We start from the raw sequence: 17,897 nt of genomic DNA, 5'->3' as shown, positions 1-17,897 counted from the left end.
CATTCTCTTGTAATTTAATTCAACAATTTTCATTACAAATTAAATTACTGAGAACAGTGTGAGTGAAATCTTTACATGAATTTCAGAATTTCTTAGTATGTGGTATGTCCACATATATGGCGTGCAGTTGAGCTGGCATGGACTCCACAAATTTTTGCTTATGATCCATTTTAGATCAAACCCATCAGAGTGACGTCTGAATATATGCTTCAGTAGAAGAGATTAGCCATGAGGAAAATCTGACCTTTTGTACAAAGCAGTTAACATGGTCAATATCACACATATGCTTACATTTAAATAGGGACCTCGAAATAGTGCAGAATTAAATTAATTACATATTAAATATTCAGGATATTGAACATTTAGAATTTACAAAATTCTAAAACCTCATTTATTTCTAATTTTAATTAATAAAAAAAAGTGGTTAAACTGAATTTTTATCCCTTTTTTTTTTGTAAACAAGTTTACAAGTTTGATTTCAAATGACCGCTATTATACAATATCATGTACATTCAAGGTCATGGCCAAACAAAGTGATTTTTTTTGTTTTGTTTTGTTTTGTTGTTACTGTTCTCAGGCAGTTTGAAGTCAGAAAGCCTTGTTTAAATCCCAGCTCACACAATACTTAAAAAATACAATACTAAAAAAAACTGAAACAAGCAATATTCAGTTTGTGTAACGCCACATGCTCAGAGCTGATGTGGGCTCTGGAGGTGGAGGATACAACGGATTGAAGTAGATGGAAAAGGCGATGTACAGACATCCTCATTCTGCAGTAATTCCACATTTCCACATTTCATACAGTGACAGTGCAGTGAGAAACGTTTGAAAGGAATACTGCAGTGCAACACTGGGATTTCTAAACTCCTAAATGAACTCAGGAAAGAGGTATTTCCTAGAGCATATCGTTCTAGTAAAACTATTGCAAGGATTGAAGTCACTTGTTTTCCATTTCAGACAAAATATGGTAGCAGTTAATGGTCACAGATCTGATATTATTATCATTAGGATGGCAGTTCAGTTCCTGTAATTTGTCATCATGGCTGAATTGTGGCTGTTTGCACAGGATGCTCCTTTAAACAAGGTTCAATAGCACCATATATTCTAATTAGAACACATTTAACTCTGTGTATAGCAGGGCAGATGATTCACAGTTTAATAATGTAGCTGGCTGTAGGGTTATAAGGGTTAACGGCTGGAAATACAGGGGTAGAATAAATAATAAATAAATAAATAAATAACAAACAAACCTCATGAGCCAATAAAATGAAAACTAGCAACAATTCAAAAAAAAAAAAAAAAAAAAAGAAAAGAAAAGAAAAACAATCTCACGCTGTTTTTTTTTTTCAAATCACATTTTTTTTTTCACAAATCACAAATCACACAATACATTGATTTCTTGGCTATAAAAATAAATTTATTGTTACATTGATAAAAAACTATGACTTATTTATAGATTCCAGCAAATCATGACAATTGTATTTTTCTGCTATAATCTTCATGCTCTCAGATGCCTTGATGGTCCAAAGAAGGATCATGACATCAGATAGGACAGTTCTGTTCAAAAAAAAAAAAAAAAAAAAAAAAAAAAAAAAAGCCACATGAAGCATATCATTAATTATACCTAGTGCTTAACGGCTGACATTTTAAAATATGAGTCTGAAAGTGTGACAGCAGAAGCTTCATTTGTCCATCGCTCTTTTGTTTTATATCACTTTAAATCAGCCACCAACACTATAAACCTCTGTGAAGGAATACTTTAAATGTTCTGTCAGTGTTAAAGCATAGATCCGTTTCATAATTACCTGCAGCTGGTGGGATCCTTTCTGTCTTTACATAATAAATCTGCTGTCTGGAGAAGATGCTTGCTGAAGTGTTGCAGTTGTGATAGTGATGATCCAGTGTTGAGATCCACAAACCAGGACTTTGGAAAACACTCAGTCACCTATCAGGAAAAAAACAGTTTGCATACGGATGAAGACTGACACGCCTAACAGTAGCTTTTATCTGATTCATGCTTTGCAGAGCGCCATTACCTTCTTGCTCTTCTGTATAATGTGCTTTGCATTGGACTCATTCAGAAGAGTCATCATCAGGTAACGGTTGAGAAGTTTGTCCAGCATCAGCTCCTTCAGAACATCCTGAGCGATCAAGCCATCCCATAATGCCATGTTTCCAAGCAACTTAAAAACAGGACATTTTTTTGACACTGATTAATATTGCTGTCTGCAAAAGTCTGCAAGTAACAGATGGCATCATCTCTTTAGTAAACATTTTATACAATCCAAATGTGACCAGCAATGTCTTTCCTGAACTTAAGTCCCGAACTAATTATACATAATACTGAATCGATGTGTCAAGCAATACTGCGTCAAAAGCAAGCAATACATACGTTAATCCTGAGTTTTTAATTGCATTTAGTTAAAATGGTAGAGAAATTGTGCTCTTCACATATCACAAAAAACTGCAAAGACAAACTGCATGCACTGTTCTGTTCATTTCTTTTTACTGTAGTCGTGTCACTAATTTTTAGTATCCATCAAAAACATGCCACTAGCAATCATTTCAATGAGAAGGATACGTTGACGGTACCAGTGCATACCAGCGTTTAAAAATTTCTCCTTTTCCTCTGTTTAGTTCACTGGAGTTGAAATTTTAAAAGAAAATAAGGAAAAGACTCTGCGCCAGAGTGAAAAGCAATCACACTAGGGAAAAACAGTGGGGAAAAAAACTGAAATACACAGTACTGCTTTTCATTAGTGACATGCAGAAAACCTTACACACTGAAAAGTACAACCTTCATTGCATTTCTCTTATATCGCTTGATCTCTTCAGTGAAAGAGAGCAGGAACTGTTTCTTTTAGGAATTAAAAACTGCTGGCCGTGTGTCTGGAGTGAATGTAATTCTCCACTGCATTGCATTTCACATTCATCAGTGTGTTGCAGTAGCGCCATTCTGAAATGCAGTCACTGTCCAATCAGATGTGTGGTTGAAATCGGAGAAAGTAATAATAATAATAATAATAATAATAATAATAATAATGAATCTGCTCTGAATTATTGCTAAAACATGATAAAAGCGTTGTTAGACTCAGCAATGCCGTAACTACACACATCAAAACGAAGCACATCTGTTTATGTTCATAATGTAGAAGCTTTAATTTAAAAAAAAAAATTTAATTAAATGAAAACTCCCACTTGTTTATGGTTTATGGCTGTTCTGCTGTTCTCTCATTATTCCAGGCATCACAGTGGGGAAGTAACAGAGTAATATCGCCACCTACTTGATATTTTTCACATTTAAGATCCTATAGGTGAGGAGTAGGAACATTTATCAGATTCTTGCCATGTTTTAGCACAGCATTGTGTGGTGGGCTGACGTAATGTTTGTATGTTGTACTTCACATTTAACAGCCGTGTGACTGCTTTTTGCTCTGGCACAGAATCTGTTCTATAGGAACGTACGCTGCGATATACGTGTGTCAGCCAATGAGATGTTCTTAACGAGGTGTCAGTCATTCAATCTCTGCCCACAAACACACCTAAGACCAATCAGCAAGGCATATCAGGGCAATTTTTGATGGATGCCACAAATTCCTTGTAAACGTTGCCTTACTCTTCCCCTCACTCTGCATCCAGAACTTTAGATATGAGAATAAAAAGGCTGTTGAAATGCAACAAGTGTGTCTTTTGAGTAAACCTGACATCTGAGTTTAGCTGTTTGTTTCAGAGGTTCAATTTTCAGTTCAGTTCAGTAATATCATATAGTGCTTTTAACAACAGATATTGTCACAAAGCAGCTTTACAGAAAACCGGATGTAGATTTTTATTTACATCCCTAATGAGTAATCCAGAGGTGACAGAGTCAAGTAAAAATCTCCCTGAGACAACCTGAGGAAGAAATCTTGAGAGGAACCAGACTCAAAAGACTCAAAACAGAACCACATAGTGCGATTATAAATCATTACTCTTTTACATCTGTATACTACAAAGTCAAACAGTACTAGGTATGCTGGAAGGATGTTCAGTATGAGACTCATAGTCTTTATGAAGAAGGGCTGAGACTTAGACATAAACTGTTCTTTGGAGACGTAATCTTTAGGGTTTCTCTGTGGTACAGTTCACACATTACATGCATTCAGAGCTCAAGAGCCAGTTTGGCTCGGTTCGGGACTGGTGTTGAGATTTCAAGTCTGAGTGGAGAACTGGAAAGCACTGTACCTTAACAGCACTCCAAAACTGTTGATTCTGAAACTGGAATTGTGGGGAAGTCTTGTCATCCAAATAACTAAAAAAAAAATACAATGAAAATACATAATGTACTAAAGCGTTAGTAGTAAAAATATAAACGAGCGATCACTGATGCTTAGATCTTCCCTCATGTACGAGGATGTGTCAAATGAAAATATTAAGGTTAAAGCATAAGGTTAAAGAATTAACGGTCTCCTTGCTTCCAGTGCATTTTTTAAATATTCATCAAAGTATGCTTTTTCATATTTTGATTTTGCAGCCTGTTAAGCAGCAACCAGATCCCAATGATTTTCCCCTAACACACACACACACACACACACACACACGCTGCCTTCACATAATGTAAAAACTAGAATCCATGAATCTTTATGAAGTAGAATCTTTATGAACAACTGGAAGATTTTGCTAAGCTTGCAAAGCCTTGCATTCATAAAAGTGTACATTTGCATACTGACAGAGAATAGACCGACCCTGCTACACATCCCTGTTAGGAACAGTATTACAAAACCCCATTTATTTTGGTAAAATACTAACAATAAATAATACTTACACAAATTCTAATACAACAATATGTGTAATACAGGACAAGTGTTCCAGTATTGGGATGCTAGAGAAAACAATGGCCACTTGCATCCTTACCTTTTTGGATAAAGAGGGATGAACACATCATTGTCCACAGCACTCCTGAGTCTCTGCATAACAGCTTCCAGAAAAGCCTGTGAGGGATCATATACACCACATTAGATGTTATGGCAGAGGTCATTTACACCACCAGTGCTGTAAAATACTGTAGAACAATACCTTCACAGGCTTGCTCTGTTCACCATCGAAAACACAGTAATCCTCCTGTATCCTTTTGCAAAGCGACGTGAGACACTGAGACTCCTGCAGAGACAAAGGGTCCCACACCAGCTCCACAAATCCTTTGGGGCAAAACAAGCAAGCTAGTGGATTAATTAAGAATTTTCTAGATGACTTGTGATGTGTGTAGTGACATGACACAACATGATTTAAGTGCACATTCAAAGAAAATTACTGAAGATGAATGGTGTATATTTCCCTCGTTGACTCAGTGTTAAGGTTTCCTAACACTCTTGACCCTACTCTTGACCCTACTCTTGAAGGGCTAATAATAAGTAAGGAAAAAAAAAATACAGCTTTTTTTTAGCGCTTTCGCTTATTGGAGAAAAATCAACATTTGATGTGACCCAACACGAAGTTTTATTCCTCTTTTACTACAGCAAGTATTAATTTTTTTCAAATTAAAGAACAACACCTTGTACATTTTATTTGCTTATAGTTATGCCTAATATTGTAGAACATCCACGAAACAAGTTAGTTCCTGTTATCACTTACGTCATAACAGCTACGCTAACGTCATAACAGCTACGCTAACGTCATGACAGCTACACTCACTCATTCACCAGCCTCTATTTTTTTTGCATCTTGAATGTAATAAGCCAGTAAAATGCATCTTCTGAAGGCAACGAGAAACCACAAAGCCCACCATCCTGAATCCTGTGTCAGAAAACTTAGAGCTTTACCTCTAACTACAAAGTCCTGTTACTGGAGACTCCTTCCAAAAATTCCTCACAGAAAGCTTCACCATATCAAAGATTACACATGTTTTTCAAACCCATTTGTGTGGAGCATCATACAAGTCCCTGCGTAAGTAGAGAAAACAATGGCCAATTGCATCCTTACATTTTGGGATACTATAGAAATAATAACATATTAAAAGAAGCACATTAATATAAACGTGTGATTTGCCTTGCAGCTACTGTCTGAGCAGCGCTGTTACAGGAACTTAATCAACACCTTCTGACCAATCAGATTCAAGCATTCAGTAGGGCTGTAGTGTAATAATAAAGAATAATTAGCTGGAGCAGGTAAGTGGGAATTTTTTTTTTACCTCATATTTATACCAAAGGTAAACAGGAAGTCAGAACAGTGCTTAACAGTTCCATAACACTCAGGTGAACTAAAAGTGAAATATAAATATGTACATGCTTCATTTACATTTCGTTCATTAGAATTTCTAGGAGTGCTACTATTTGTAATGTGGTTTTGTTAAACAAAAATCAATTAAAAGTTAGTTCTCACATTTTCAATGTAACCACAAAAAAAAATTCATAAGTTTTTTTTTGTTTGTTTTTAATTACCAAGGGTGCTATTAATTCTGGATCTGACTGTAAAAGGAACAATAACTATAATATAAGCTGCAATAAGAAAAGTGAAGAATACAGCGCACGGTAAAGGTGAAATAATTAATATATAATGTTTGGAATCAGAACTTGGGTTTACCTCGAATTTTGGGCAGGATGGCCTTCTCTACGATAGCAGGTAGTGTTTTCTCATCAACATTCTCAGATTCTTCGTAGCCTTGTCCATGGCAGAATTTCTCGACAGCAGAGTACCATGGCAGTGCTTCAAAATCTTCACCCTCAGCCTGAGATAAGCAGAACAAAAAATTACTAGTTCTTATTTTTTCATAAATCTCATATCTAGTACTAAAAACTGGCAACACAAGTAGAACTTTGGCTGCCACCTAAGAGTCTAGTCCTTCTTGTTACAAATTTGTATGCAGGAGATACACTTAAAGTATGCTTCAAACAGGATTAAAGAGAAACTATTTCAGACATTTGACCTTGCTGTGACCTTGACCCTGTTTGGATCAATTCCAAATTCTCAAAAGACAGATGCATGGATGGATGGATGGATGGATGGACGGATGAACGGACAGCCCAAAATGATACAGAGGATATAAAAAGTCTACACCACCCTGTTAAAACTGCAGGTTCTTGTGATAAAAAATAAATAAATAAAAGATATTTTCTCACCTTTAATGTGATATAGCAACCACAGAATTCAAGAGAAAATGAATACAAAACATTTTAGGGGGAAAAAAAAAAAAGAAAAAACTTTCAGTAACCTGGTTGCATAAGTGTGTACACACCCCTTAACTAATACTTTGTTGAAGCACCTTTTGCCTGTAATGCAGCACTCAGTCTTTTGGGGTAAGAGTCTACCAACTCGGCACGTCCTGATTTAGCTCCAGATCTATTAAACTGCGAGGGGATTTTCTGTGCAGAGTCCTCTTCAAGTCGTTCCACAAGATTTAGATCTGGGCTTTGACTGAGACTTTCCAAAATTCCTTTGTTGACTCGGATTTGTGCTTTGGGTCATTATCGTGCTGGAAGGTGAAGTTTTTCTTCTTCTTCAGCTGTCTAACAGAGGCCTACAGGTCGTGTGCCAAAATAGATTGGTATCTGGAGCTATCCATGATTCCCTCTATCTTGACTAGAGCCACCACCATGCTTCAGTATGGTGTTCTTTGGGTCATGAGCTGTCTTGTATTTGCGCAAAACAAATCTTATGCCCAAAAATTTCTACCTTGAATTACGCCCAAAAAGTTCTACCTTGGTCTCATCAGACCATAACACATTTTTGCTGTTAGAAAGCACTTTTGTCTAGCCACCCTATCGCATAGCCCAGACATGTGAAGAACATGAGAGCTTGTCACAAGCAAGGAGAGACCAGCACGTGCCAGATATTCATACAGCTACTTTAATGTAGCCGTATGTCTCATGGCAGCATCTCTGATAAGATTTCTTCTTGTCCTTTCATCAATTTTGGAGGGATGTCCTGTTTTTGATGTCACTGTGGTGCCCCATTTTCTCCACTTTTTCATGATGGCCTTCACGGTGTTCCATGGTACATCTAATGTTTTGGAAATTCTCTTGTACCCCTCTCCTGATCAATACCTTTTGACAAGGAAATCCCGGAAGCTCTTTGTGGACCATGACTTCAGCAGTTAGACGAAACCAAGAACACGTAAAGAAAATCTTACAGAAACAGCTGGTCTTTATTTCGGGTTAATCAGAATCACTTCATTGAGGACAGCTGTATGATAATTACTTTTGAACATGAGTTGAATGTGATTGGTTAAATTTGAGCACAGTCACATGCCCCATTATAAAGGGGTATGCACACGTATGGTTAATAACCAGGTTATTGTAAGTTTTTTCTTTTCTCCCCCCTAAAACATTTCTATTTGTTTCTCACCTGAATTTTGTTGGTTGCTGTATCGCATTAAAGGTGGAAACAGATCTGACAGATCATCAGGATGGACAAGGCAGTCAACAATGATGATCAAGGGACCAAGCTTTTAAATTACTTGGCTGTTTAATTGTTGGGGGAAATGGAAAATGTACTTACGATAAAAAAATAAATAAGAATGATACAAAGGGAACTGCAGATAAGATCAGAAAAAAGTCAAAGTATCTGCAGAAACAAGTGGGCGTGGTCAGATTCCCTGTGGGCCGGGTGGTTGTGGAATAAAAACAAGAGACCCAACCATAAATCCAATTTAAAAACACTGTGATTCAAAGTTAACCCTTACGGGAGACATTTTTCTTTACAGTTTTCTGTGCTTTTCTTCACAGTACTGTTGTCTGGTTTTTGTTTTTGTTTTTTTTGGTAGAGAAACGGCTACCAGACTGGCGCTCTCACTGCCGTGGCCTGGGTTCGATTCTCAGCCAGGGAACTGACTCCAGCTACTGGGGCTGCACAGGATAGTGCACTCCAAGCCCGGAAAAAAATTGGGGAGGGTTGCGTCAGGAAGGGCATCTGGCGTAAAAACTGTGCCAAATCAAATACGTGGATCAATGATCTGCCATGGCGACCCGTAACGGGAGCATCCGAAGAAAAATAAAATCCTTTGAATCACCCTGTATGTTTAGGGACGGGTCTTTGCTTTCAAGGTAAAATCTGATATCTAAACTACTGGGGGCAAAAACCTTTACTAGGTAACTGTAGTAAAGTGAGAAACTGTATGTGGAGTATGATACCTTGAGAGGGTTCCAGCCAATGAGCTGGTGTCGTATCAAAGGGGCCAGGAGTTTAGGAAGACATAAACTGATGTAGGCGTTGGTATACGACTCTGGAAATGAGACACGCCATTCATTAAACCTGGAGAGGATTTTCTTCACATCTGAGAAGTCGTCCTGAACATCAGTAAAAATCTCCTGACTTCCCTTCAGTATGTCCTCTGTAGAGCAGAGACCGAGATTCACTATTAGCAACTGTAGTTTGGATGTAACTCTGTTTTCATCTCAGTTTATTAAAGTAAGAATAAGGTGCTGTTTTCACCTCAGTTTATTAAAGTAAGTATAAGGTGCTGTCGACAGTTGATATGATCATCTTAATATGCTAATTGTGTGGAATCTTGAGTGAATACACACTTCTTTTACTCTGCAGTTCGGCCTCCTGCTCTGCTGTTGGTCCCAAATCAGCTGGGACGCTCCCACAATCTTCCTCTAACAGCTCACTGGAATATGATCAGAGATTTCTAAATCACACAATATTTCACAGAACAACATGCAGTAAATGTACTACAATATACAGACAGGTGACAAATTAAAGGAAAAACCAACAAGTGTCTTAGTAAGGCACCAAGAGCCACCAGAACAGCTACATGCTTTGGCACAGATTCTACACAGTCTCTGGAAGTGTACTGGAGAGAAAGATGCCATTCTTCCAAAATATATTCTCAACTGGTGTTGTGATGATGGTGGAGGAGAGTGTTGTCTAACATGGCAGTCCAAAATCTCCCACAGGTCTTCATTTGGGTTGAGGTCTGGTGACTGTGAAGGCCACAGCATATGATTTACATTATTTTCATACTCATCAATCCATTCAGTGAGCTCTCCTGACCTGTGTATGGGAACACTGTCATCCTGAAAGAGACCACTCCCATCAGGATAGAAATGTTTCATCATAGGATAAAGGTGATCAGTCAGAATAACTTTGTATTGATTTGCAGTGATTCTTTCCTCTAAGAGCAACAAGCCCCCACAGCGTAACAGCCTCTGGTTTTCCCTTTATCACCTGTTTGTATATAATATATACACTACAGCTGCATATTGTCTCAATACAACATGTTGAATTTTTTCCCTTGATATTTGTACCTGCTGCATTTACAAGCTAATTTGTGCATCATGTTGAGCTGCTTCACCTGTCTGTAGCTGTGCTGGTTTTCCCCAGTGCTTCTCCATTGCTGTGTGGATTAGTGCTGTCTACAGAGGAGACATTATAGAGACAAACGATTAATAATTTCCTAATGGAGGAAGAGAAATGTTCGAGAGTGCAGTGGTGGATGGTCAAGGAAACAATAATGGGTGCAATTAAGCAATAATGGATCCAGAGTTAGAACTATCAGTGACGCTCATGAATTTCCCCAGTATTAACCTGTAGTTGCAACTATCAGTGACGCTCATGAATTTCCCCAGTATTAACCTGTAGTTGCAACTAATTAAAGCTAAAGTAAAGAGATTTGAAAATAACATATCAAGCATGATACACATTTGTAAGGCTGTCTTCATGCCAGGCATTTGTTTTCCACAACTGCCAGCACATACAGTGGGGTCCAAAAGTCTGAGACCACACTGAAAATCTGTGGTTTTTTTCCCATTTAAAATTGGAAATAAACAGGTTTTAGAATTTTGAAATACTTAAAACAAATAAGTAATTGTTCAATATCTTGAATATTTAATATTCAAGACTCTGGCACTATTTCTAGGTACCTAAAATGTAAGCATATTTAAATTTAAAGCATGTGTGTGATACTGACCATGTTAACTGCTTTGTACAAAAGGTCAGATTTTTCTCATGTCTAATCTGTTCTATTGAAGCATGTGTTCAGACGACACTCTGATGGATTTGATCTAAAATGGATCATAAGGTTTTAGACAAACTTGTGGAGTCCATGCCAGCTCGAGTGCACACTGTCATTAAAGCAAACAGAAATAGCAAAGAATCTCTGAAATTCATGAAAATATTCTACTTTTCACTGATGTTGTTGACAATAATATAGTTTGTTATGAAAATTGCTGTATTAAAAAAAGAAATAGAAGCATTTTCACTCAAGGGCTCAGACTTTTGGACCCCTCTGTAATCCTACAGGAAGCAGGCAGTTAAAATGGTGGCAGAGTGGAACACTATCAAACACTGAATAAATGCTCCTGTTCAGAAAAGTACTGAGGGACATCAAGTGCTTCTTAACAACAAACCAATCAAATTACAGCGTGTGGTTTCAAAAAAAAAAAAAAAGAACTATGATGGAGAGTTGAAGTGTGGCTGGTGGGAAAAAGTGTCACCTTTTTGTAAAATGCTTTATTTCCCTTCATAATGTATTATTATTAGTAACAAATTTACTCTAGCTAGAATCTGCTCTTATACAAGAGAACTCCTAATGCGAACATGCGCGTGTAACGCGGTAACCTTCCACTTACAGGTTAACTGCTGAAGGTGTCTGGACTGTTCCTGCACTGCTTTTCTTCTCTGAGACAACAGCGCCTCCGCCTGGTCAATATACAGATTGTGCATGTCCAGCTCCGCGGAGTTTATCAGCTGCATCTATAGCAATCATAACATACTGCATTTTAGCTATCTGAAAATTTAACACTGTAGCCTTATACCCCATACCTCAAGTCTAAGATTAGCCCCGCCATATGAGGTATGAGGTAAGAGGTACGAGGTACGAGGTACGAGGTATGCTCTCTTGACCTTCTCAGACAAGCAGTCCACCAGGTTCTGGGTGAAGGTGTTCATGCTGCGATAGAAGAGGAGCTGGCTGTCAGCAGGATGGTTCTCTAGGTTCTCTACAGAGCTCCTTGCACTCTCTATGTCCTGCTGCATCCTCCTGAGCTCGGCTTCATGAGCCCTCTGCACCTCCTTCAGAGATTCCAGCCTACAGAGATACAAATACATACAGAAAGTCTGTAGATTGATAGTCAGGAGGATTTGTCTTGTGGTAGCATTAGTCCTCATTGCAGTGGGATTACCAAAAGTATATTTCTCTGTGGTAGAGATGTACATGTTTTTCAATCCTAATCCTGCAGTTATTTTTGTTAAGGAATATAGTTAGTTAGTTCAGTGTCCTAAAATAAAATATAAACACATTAGTTAATTATTCTACAGCACCACTAACCAGAATAAAGCAGTTATCATCATGTATCATCATATCCTAGGACAGTACAATAAATGGTTTGTAATTAATGCAATAATGTTTTAGGAAACGATTAAGAACTGGAATAAGCACCATTACAACAGACCAGTGGTTAGTAATGACTACTGATCGTGGTGCACTTGCATATTGTACATACTGTATGTTAATGATAGCAGGGTCGTAGGATGGTGTTTAAAAACCTCTGTCTCTGTCCCTCCAGTACTAAAACTACAGTGACACTCATCCCGTAGGAATATTCTTGTTCTGGACCAACTAACACAATTTAGAACGCAGGTTAATGCAAAACATTCACACTTTCAATAATTACCATGAAGAGAATGAAAACTTACTTTCCAGCGATTCTCTTCTTTATGATATCGATGCTGACTGGTGAAAGAGTCTCAGGGATGTCAAGCATTTTCTTCCGCCTGAGAGGTTTGAAATCATTTCTACTTTGCTTCTGAAAACAAAAGTAGTTATAGAAAAAAAAATACGTCCAAGTTGAAACCCTGAAAACGGTCATGAATTTTGCGATTCAATTTTCTCAAAATAAAAACAGCACCTTAAAGGGGTGTGCAAAATTTGCCTTCAAAACAATGGTATTCACCTGGTGTCGTTTAACACCTTTTCCTATCTGCTGCTCCTCCCAGAGGTGCTGGTCCTCCTCCTGGCTATCAGAGCAACTCTCCTCACTCCCACTCCCACCTACGCAGGACATTTAGATTTTTATGGTAGATTTTGACAGGTTTGGCTACTGTTAAATACATTCCTGGGAATATGATGACAGAAATTGAGATTCAAATATTGAAACATATCGACAAATACAAGCTAGATTACTGTCATTTACCTAATTATTATTACCTAATTACTATTTATCTATTTATTTACTACTTTATCTAATTAGATTACTATCATTTACCTAATTATGGCAGAAATTAAGACTTATCGACAAATACAAGCTAGATTACTGTCATTTACCTAATTATTATTACCTAATTACTATTTACTATTTATTTACTACTTTATCTAATTAGATTACTATCATTTACCTAATTATGGCAGAAATTAAGACTTAAATACTGAAACATATCAACAAATACAAGCTAGATTACTATCATCTATCTAATTATACTCTAAGGAATGACAGAAAGACATGTAGGTCTTATTCATGCATATTCAACTATTCATACAACTAATCAAACATTTTAATATTCTACATATGTTATGTTAAATGGTTTAAAATGCCATTGCCAAATTTATGCCATTTTTTAATAGAATTTCAGTATTTTGAAAGTGTTAAAGCTTGGTTAAGGCAATATGACAGAAGAAACAAAGATTAAGTTATTAGCTCTGTTTAAGGTTTAAATCATGAAGCTGCCTGTGACATATATCTACTTTCCATTTCTTACCCATTTTCTCAGTCATCCGTTCTCTAAGTGTTTTGGATTTGGGTGCAAACTGGATCCTGCGTTCGTGATCGTCCGGTTCATCGTCACTGCCGTGTTCTCTATCGCTCTCATCCTGCGCTCTATCTCCAACCTCTGCTCCACTTTCCTGATCTGCATCCAGAGGAATGTAGTCTCGCTGTGCCCTCGCTCTCCTCCTCTGCTCCTTAGCTGCGCGGATCTTCTCGGCATTAGGGATGTTAACTACAATGGAGGACACAACGTCATACACTGCACCGAACAGCTATCGGTTAATATCCAATGATGCGACCTGACTCTGTTTACCGGTCTGAGTTTTGAAAGACTCAGTAGAGCTGGAGGAGCTGGAAGCTGTGGAGTTTGTTTCATCGCTGCTGTCTGGAGACATGTCCTCAGCAGAACTGCTCTCTGACTGCTCCTTAGGCTCAATGTCTTCCACATCTAAACAGAATGAATGTGATCAGTGTGTAGGATTTTTGGGTTGCATCCAAGCTTTGGTTATGAAATCAATACACTGAACTATATAATGTGTTGTACCTTGTTGTGAAGGTGACACCTTGATGGGCGAATCTTCCTTTTTGCGAGCCTGGAAGACCACAGCTTTGTTCGCAGTTCTTTTCAACTTGAAGTCACTCTCACCTGCACCTGTAGAGCACAGGTTTATTTGATTAAATCACCATTCTCTTGAACGTTACAGAACTGCCAGATTCTCCTTAAACAATTTCTGAATTTCATCACCCTCATTGGGTGTTCCCATGGCCTTTCTCTTGTTTTATGCCAAAATCTTTTTAACAACCACAGAAAGCTAAAACTGATTTGTTGAAGTGACTACAGGCTGTTATAATCTTCAGATTTACTTCATCACAGTGGCAACAAGCTGAGAAGGTCAATCCAGGCTTCTCTATACCCAGATTCCAGCTCCTCCTGGGGGATCCCCAGATGTTCCCAAGCCAACTGTGAAATATAATCTCTCCAGCTGATCCTGGGTCTCCCGCAGGGTCTCTGTCCACTGGGACATGCCTGATACACCTCTAACAGGAGCCGACCAGGAAGAACCCCTCTAAAGCCACCTCAACTGGCTCCTCTTAATTTGGACGAGCAGTGCCTCTACTCTGAGGCTCTCCTGGATTGTCGAGCTCCTTATCTTATCAAAGAGGAGCCTCATTTCTTCTACCTGGACTCCTGATCTTATTATTCTGGTCACAACCCTAAGCTCATAACTATAGGGGAAGATAGACTGACTGGCAAACATTGTGTGTTAATCATCATCTAGCCCTTCAGCAGTGTTTTCAGTTTTCAAAACCAAGCAGTTACTGAAAATCGCAGCAACGTTGGTGTGTCGGCTCCACTCAGGGTCACAGGGTCACTAATGTGCTGAGAATGATCCATGACCCAAAACATATCTCCTCAGAGGTGGTGCTACAGTGGTCTCTTTCCAGTGACGGACAGTTTATAGGACAGGCTGAGAAACCTTGATGGTCAAGTGTGTGCACAATTCAAAAGAATGCAGAAAATACATACATTTTATACATATGTACACACACATTATATGCATACACACACACACACACACATACATATACATATATACACACATATACGTGTATATACGTGTGCTGACAGGTAAGATGCTGAGGTGCATCACCAATACACACACACACACACACACACACACACATACATACATATATATACATATATATATATATATATATATATATATATATACATACACATGTGTGTGTGTGCATTGGTGATACACACACACACACACACACACACGTGTGTATATATGTGTGTATATATATATATATATATATATATATATATATATATATATATATATATATACACATGTGTGTGTGTGTGTGTGTATTGGTGATACACCTCAGCATCTTACCTGTCAGCAGGGGGAATAATGGTTAGAGAGCCAGATCGAGACTCACCTTCTTTTTCACCCAGGAAGCTCAGGGTTTGACTCTTGGGCGTCTTGTCTTCTTTAGTTGGGGCTTTAGATGGCTCAGGATCCTGTGTGTGTTGTGGGCTGGACTCAGCGCACGAGCCTCTGTGTGCTGGAGCTGGGTTTGATTTTGAGCTGCATGAGATTCCTCTCCGCACATTCACCTGCTTTAAACTGTCCACTTCCTTCACACCATCACTGACTTTTTCACCTTCATCCTCTTCACTGGAGTCGTCTCTTCGTTGCCGAAAATTTCTCCTTGCTTTCTTGTTAAACATCCTGCTGCCAGTTTAAAACCGACAATAATGCAGGCGGAGATCAAAGCATTTCCACTTCCGGGTCACGACGCGTCAAAATAAAAGTCTCTCTCTCTCTCTCTCTCTCTCTCTCTCTCTCAAATTAGAAAATAACTTCAGAAATAAATAAATAGAAACAAATGCGCTACTACAAACTAGTAGAGTAGTAGAGTAAAGTACTTTATAGTACTTTATTCCCCCAAGGGGAAATTTGGTGTCACAACAGCCACAACACAAGAGCAACAAGGAAGACTAAGACCTTAAAAGTGCACAATAAACTCACAATATAAAAACTTTTTTTTTTTTTAAATTACATTCGTATCCTCATGCGTGACCACTCTCTCAAACCTAGCCTGCCCTGACTGAAAGGTCTTTCTTGAAAATAAATTCACCAGACCTTCTCTTTGTGGACTGGACATGCCAAATTTAATAAATCATAATACTAAAACTTGTCTCTTGAAAAATGGTGTTTTTACATGAGTGTATTGAGTGAATGAAACAATGCCTTACTCATAATATCTAAAAAGACACTCACTGGCACCAACTACTGGTGTAATGATGTAACTTACAGAAAGGTTCGGCTCAGTGAACGGATCAGTGAACGACTCAGTGAACGGATCAGTGAACGACTCAGTGAACGAATCTTTCTGGTGAACTGAATAACCACCATTGCTGGTTACACAGGAGCAGTGGGAGATTACACAACTGTAGATTTGGCCATTTAGATTAAAGTGTTAGTCTCAGAGATGTATGGGGAACTGTTTTTTTAAAAGAACTTAGTTCTGTATCCCAAATTATAAAAATTTAAACCACAGCAACTCCTACCAGGTTAAAGCATTTACTGAAAATAAATGAATAAACATGGTAAACATGTCACACTGCACCACAAGACAAGTGAAACATGAAACACACTCCCACGTTAACCAACATGGCCTTTCTTTGTCCTGTGAGTTGTGTATCTTGCCTTCTGCTCCCGCAGCTTTTTGTTGGCTATGTGGTTCCTGCAGGATGAAAACAGGGGACAGCATTTTTTCAGTTTTTAAAACTTATTTTTTAAATGTTAAAAGACAGGCCAAGCACATTTCCACTCAGTTGGCCATATTTAACAATCTTTTAGTAAAGTTGTGTGTAAACGTTTGCGTAAGCCAAACCGAAGTAATATGGATTTTTAAAAAAAAGTGTCAGAAAGGCTGATTTTCTTTGTGCTTGTGTGTGTATGCTGATCACCCATAACATGCAAAGCGCATTCCTGACACAGTTAATTTGCATAGTGACACAGCGTCTCATGATGGTGCAATTAAATGCATGTGAACTATGCAAAGTGGAGTTCATTTCCTTGCATTTTCCATACCTTATCCTACACAGGGTCATGGGGAGCCTGGAGCCTATCCTAGGGGACTTGGGGCATGAGGCAGGGGACACCCTGGATGGGGTGAAAACCCATTGCAGGACACACACACTCACACACTATGGACAATTTGCCAATCAGCTTACAATGCATGTCTTTTTTCTGGGGAGGAAACCGGAGTACCTGGAGGAAACCCCCCAAAGCACGGGGAGAGTATGCAAACTCCGTGCACACAGGGCAGAGGCGGGAATCGAACCCCCCACCCTGGAGGTGCACAAATATTTTTCTAGGACCACAACACTCATCAAACCATTGTGCAAAGCTTTGTCATAGCTGTTAGCAACAGTGCTCTGTGTTTGTAAGTGAGAAACCTGTGCATGATTTGTAGTCAGTTCTGCTGATATCTTCAGTTCTGCACATCTTCCATAGTGGAAAGAGACTACGGAAGATGACAGTTGACATTTCAGATGGTCCTGGCAGGTGACTGTCATGTACTAGCTTATCAACTGATTCTCAACATAGTTTAAGGTTGTTGAAGTTTATTAGATAATTTAGACTTTTTTCATCTAGTCATTTAGCAGACAGTTGAAGGTGTAACAATACACAGCAC

The 17,897-nt window shown here is 38.4% G+C and overlaps 1 protein-coding gene across 1 annotated transcript; it reads right to left on the bottom strand.

Annotated features, from left to right (window-relative positions):
- Nucleotides 1–1,142: 1,142 nt before the first annotated feature.
- On the bottom strand, nt 1,143–15,996 carry gcfc2 (GC-rich sequence DNA-binding factor 2). Its single transcript, XM_034308096.2, has 18 exons — nt 15,630–15,996; nt 14,221–14,328; nt 13,990–14,124; nt 13,669–13,908; nt 12,867–12,964; nt 12,610–12,719; nt 11,818–12,001; nt 11,544–11,667; nt 10,268–10,328; nt 9,495–9,580; nt 9,102–9,301; nt 6,556–6,700; nt 5,053–5,174; nt 4,891–4,967; nt 4,222–4,288; nt 2,037–2,183; nt 1,806–1,945; nt 1,143–1,557 (listed from the first exon to the last, which is right to left on the bottom strand). Exons 1-18 carry the CDS (start codon nt 15,919–15,921, stop codon nt 1,440–1,442), a joined length of 2,454 nt encoding a protein of 817 aa, XP_034163987.2. The 5' UTR covers nt 15,922–15,996; the 3' UTR covers nt 1,143–1,439.
- Between the last annotated feature and the right edge of the window lie 1,901 nt (nt 15,997–17,897).

This window comes from Pangasianodon hypophthalmus, chromosome 10 (genome assembly GCF_027358585.1).
Source record: "Pangasianodon hypophthalmus isolate fPanHyp1 chromosome 10, fPanHyp1.pri, whole genome shotgun sequence".
Lineage (NCBI taxonomy): Eukaryota > Metazoa > Chordata > Actinopteri > Siluriformes > Pangasiidae > Pangasianodon > Pangasianodon hypophthalmus.
The sequence above is the reverse complement of the archived record's forward strand: the minus strand, read 5'-3'. Positions and strand labels throughout refer to the sequence as shown.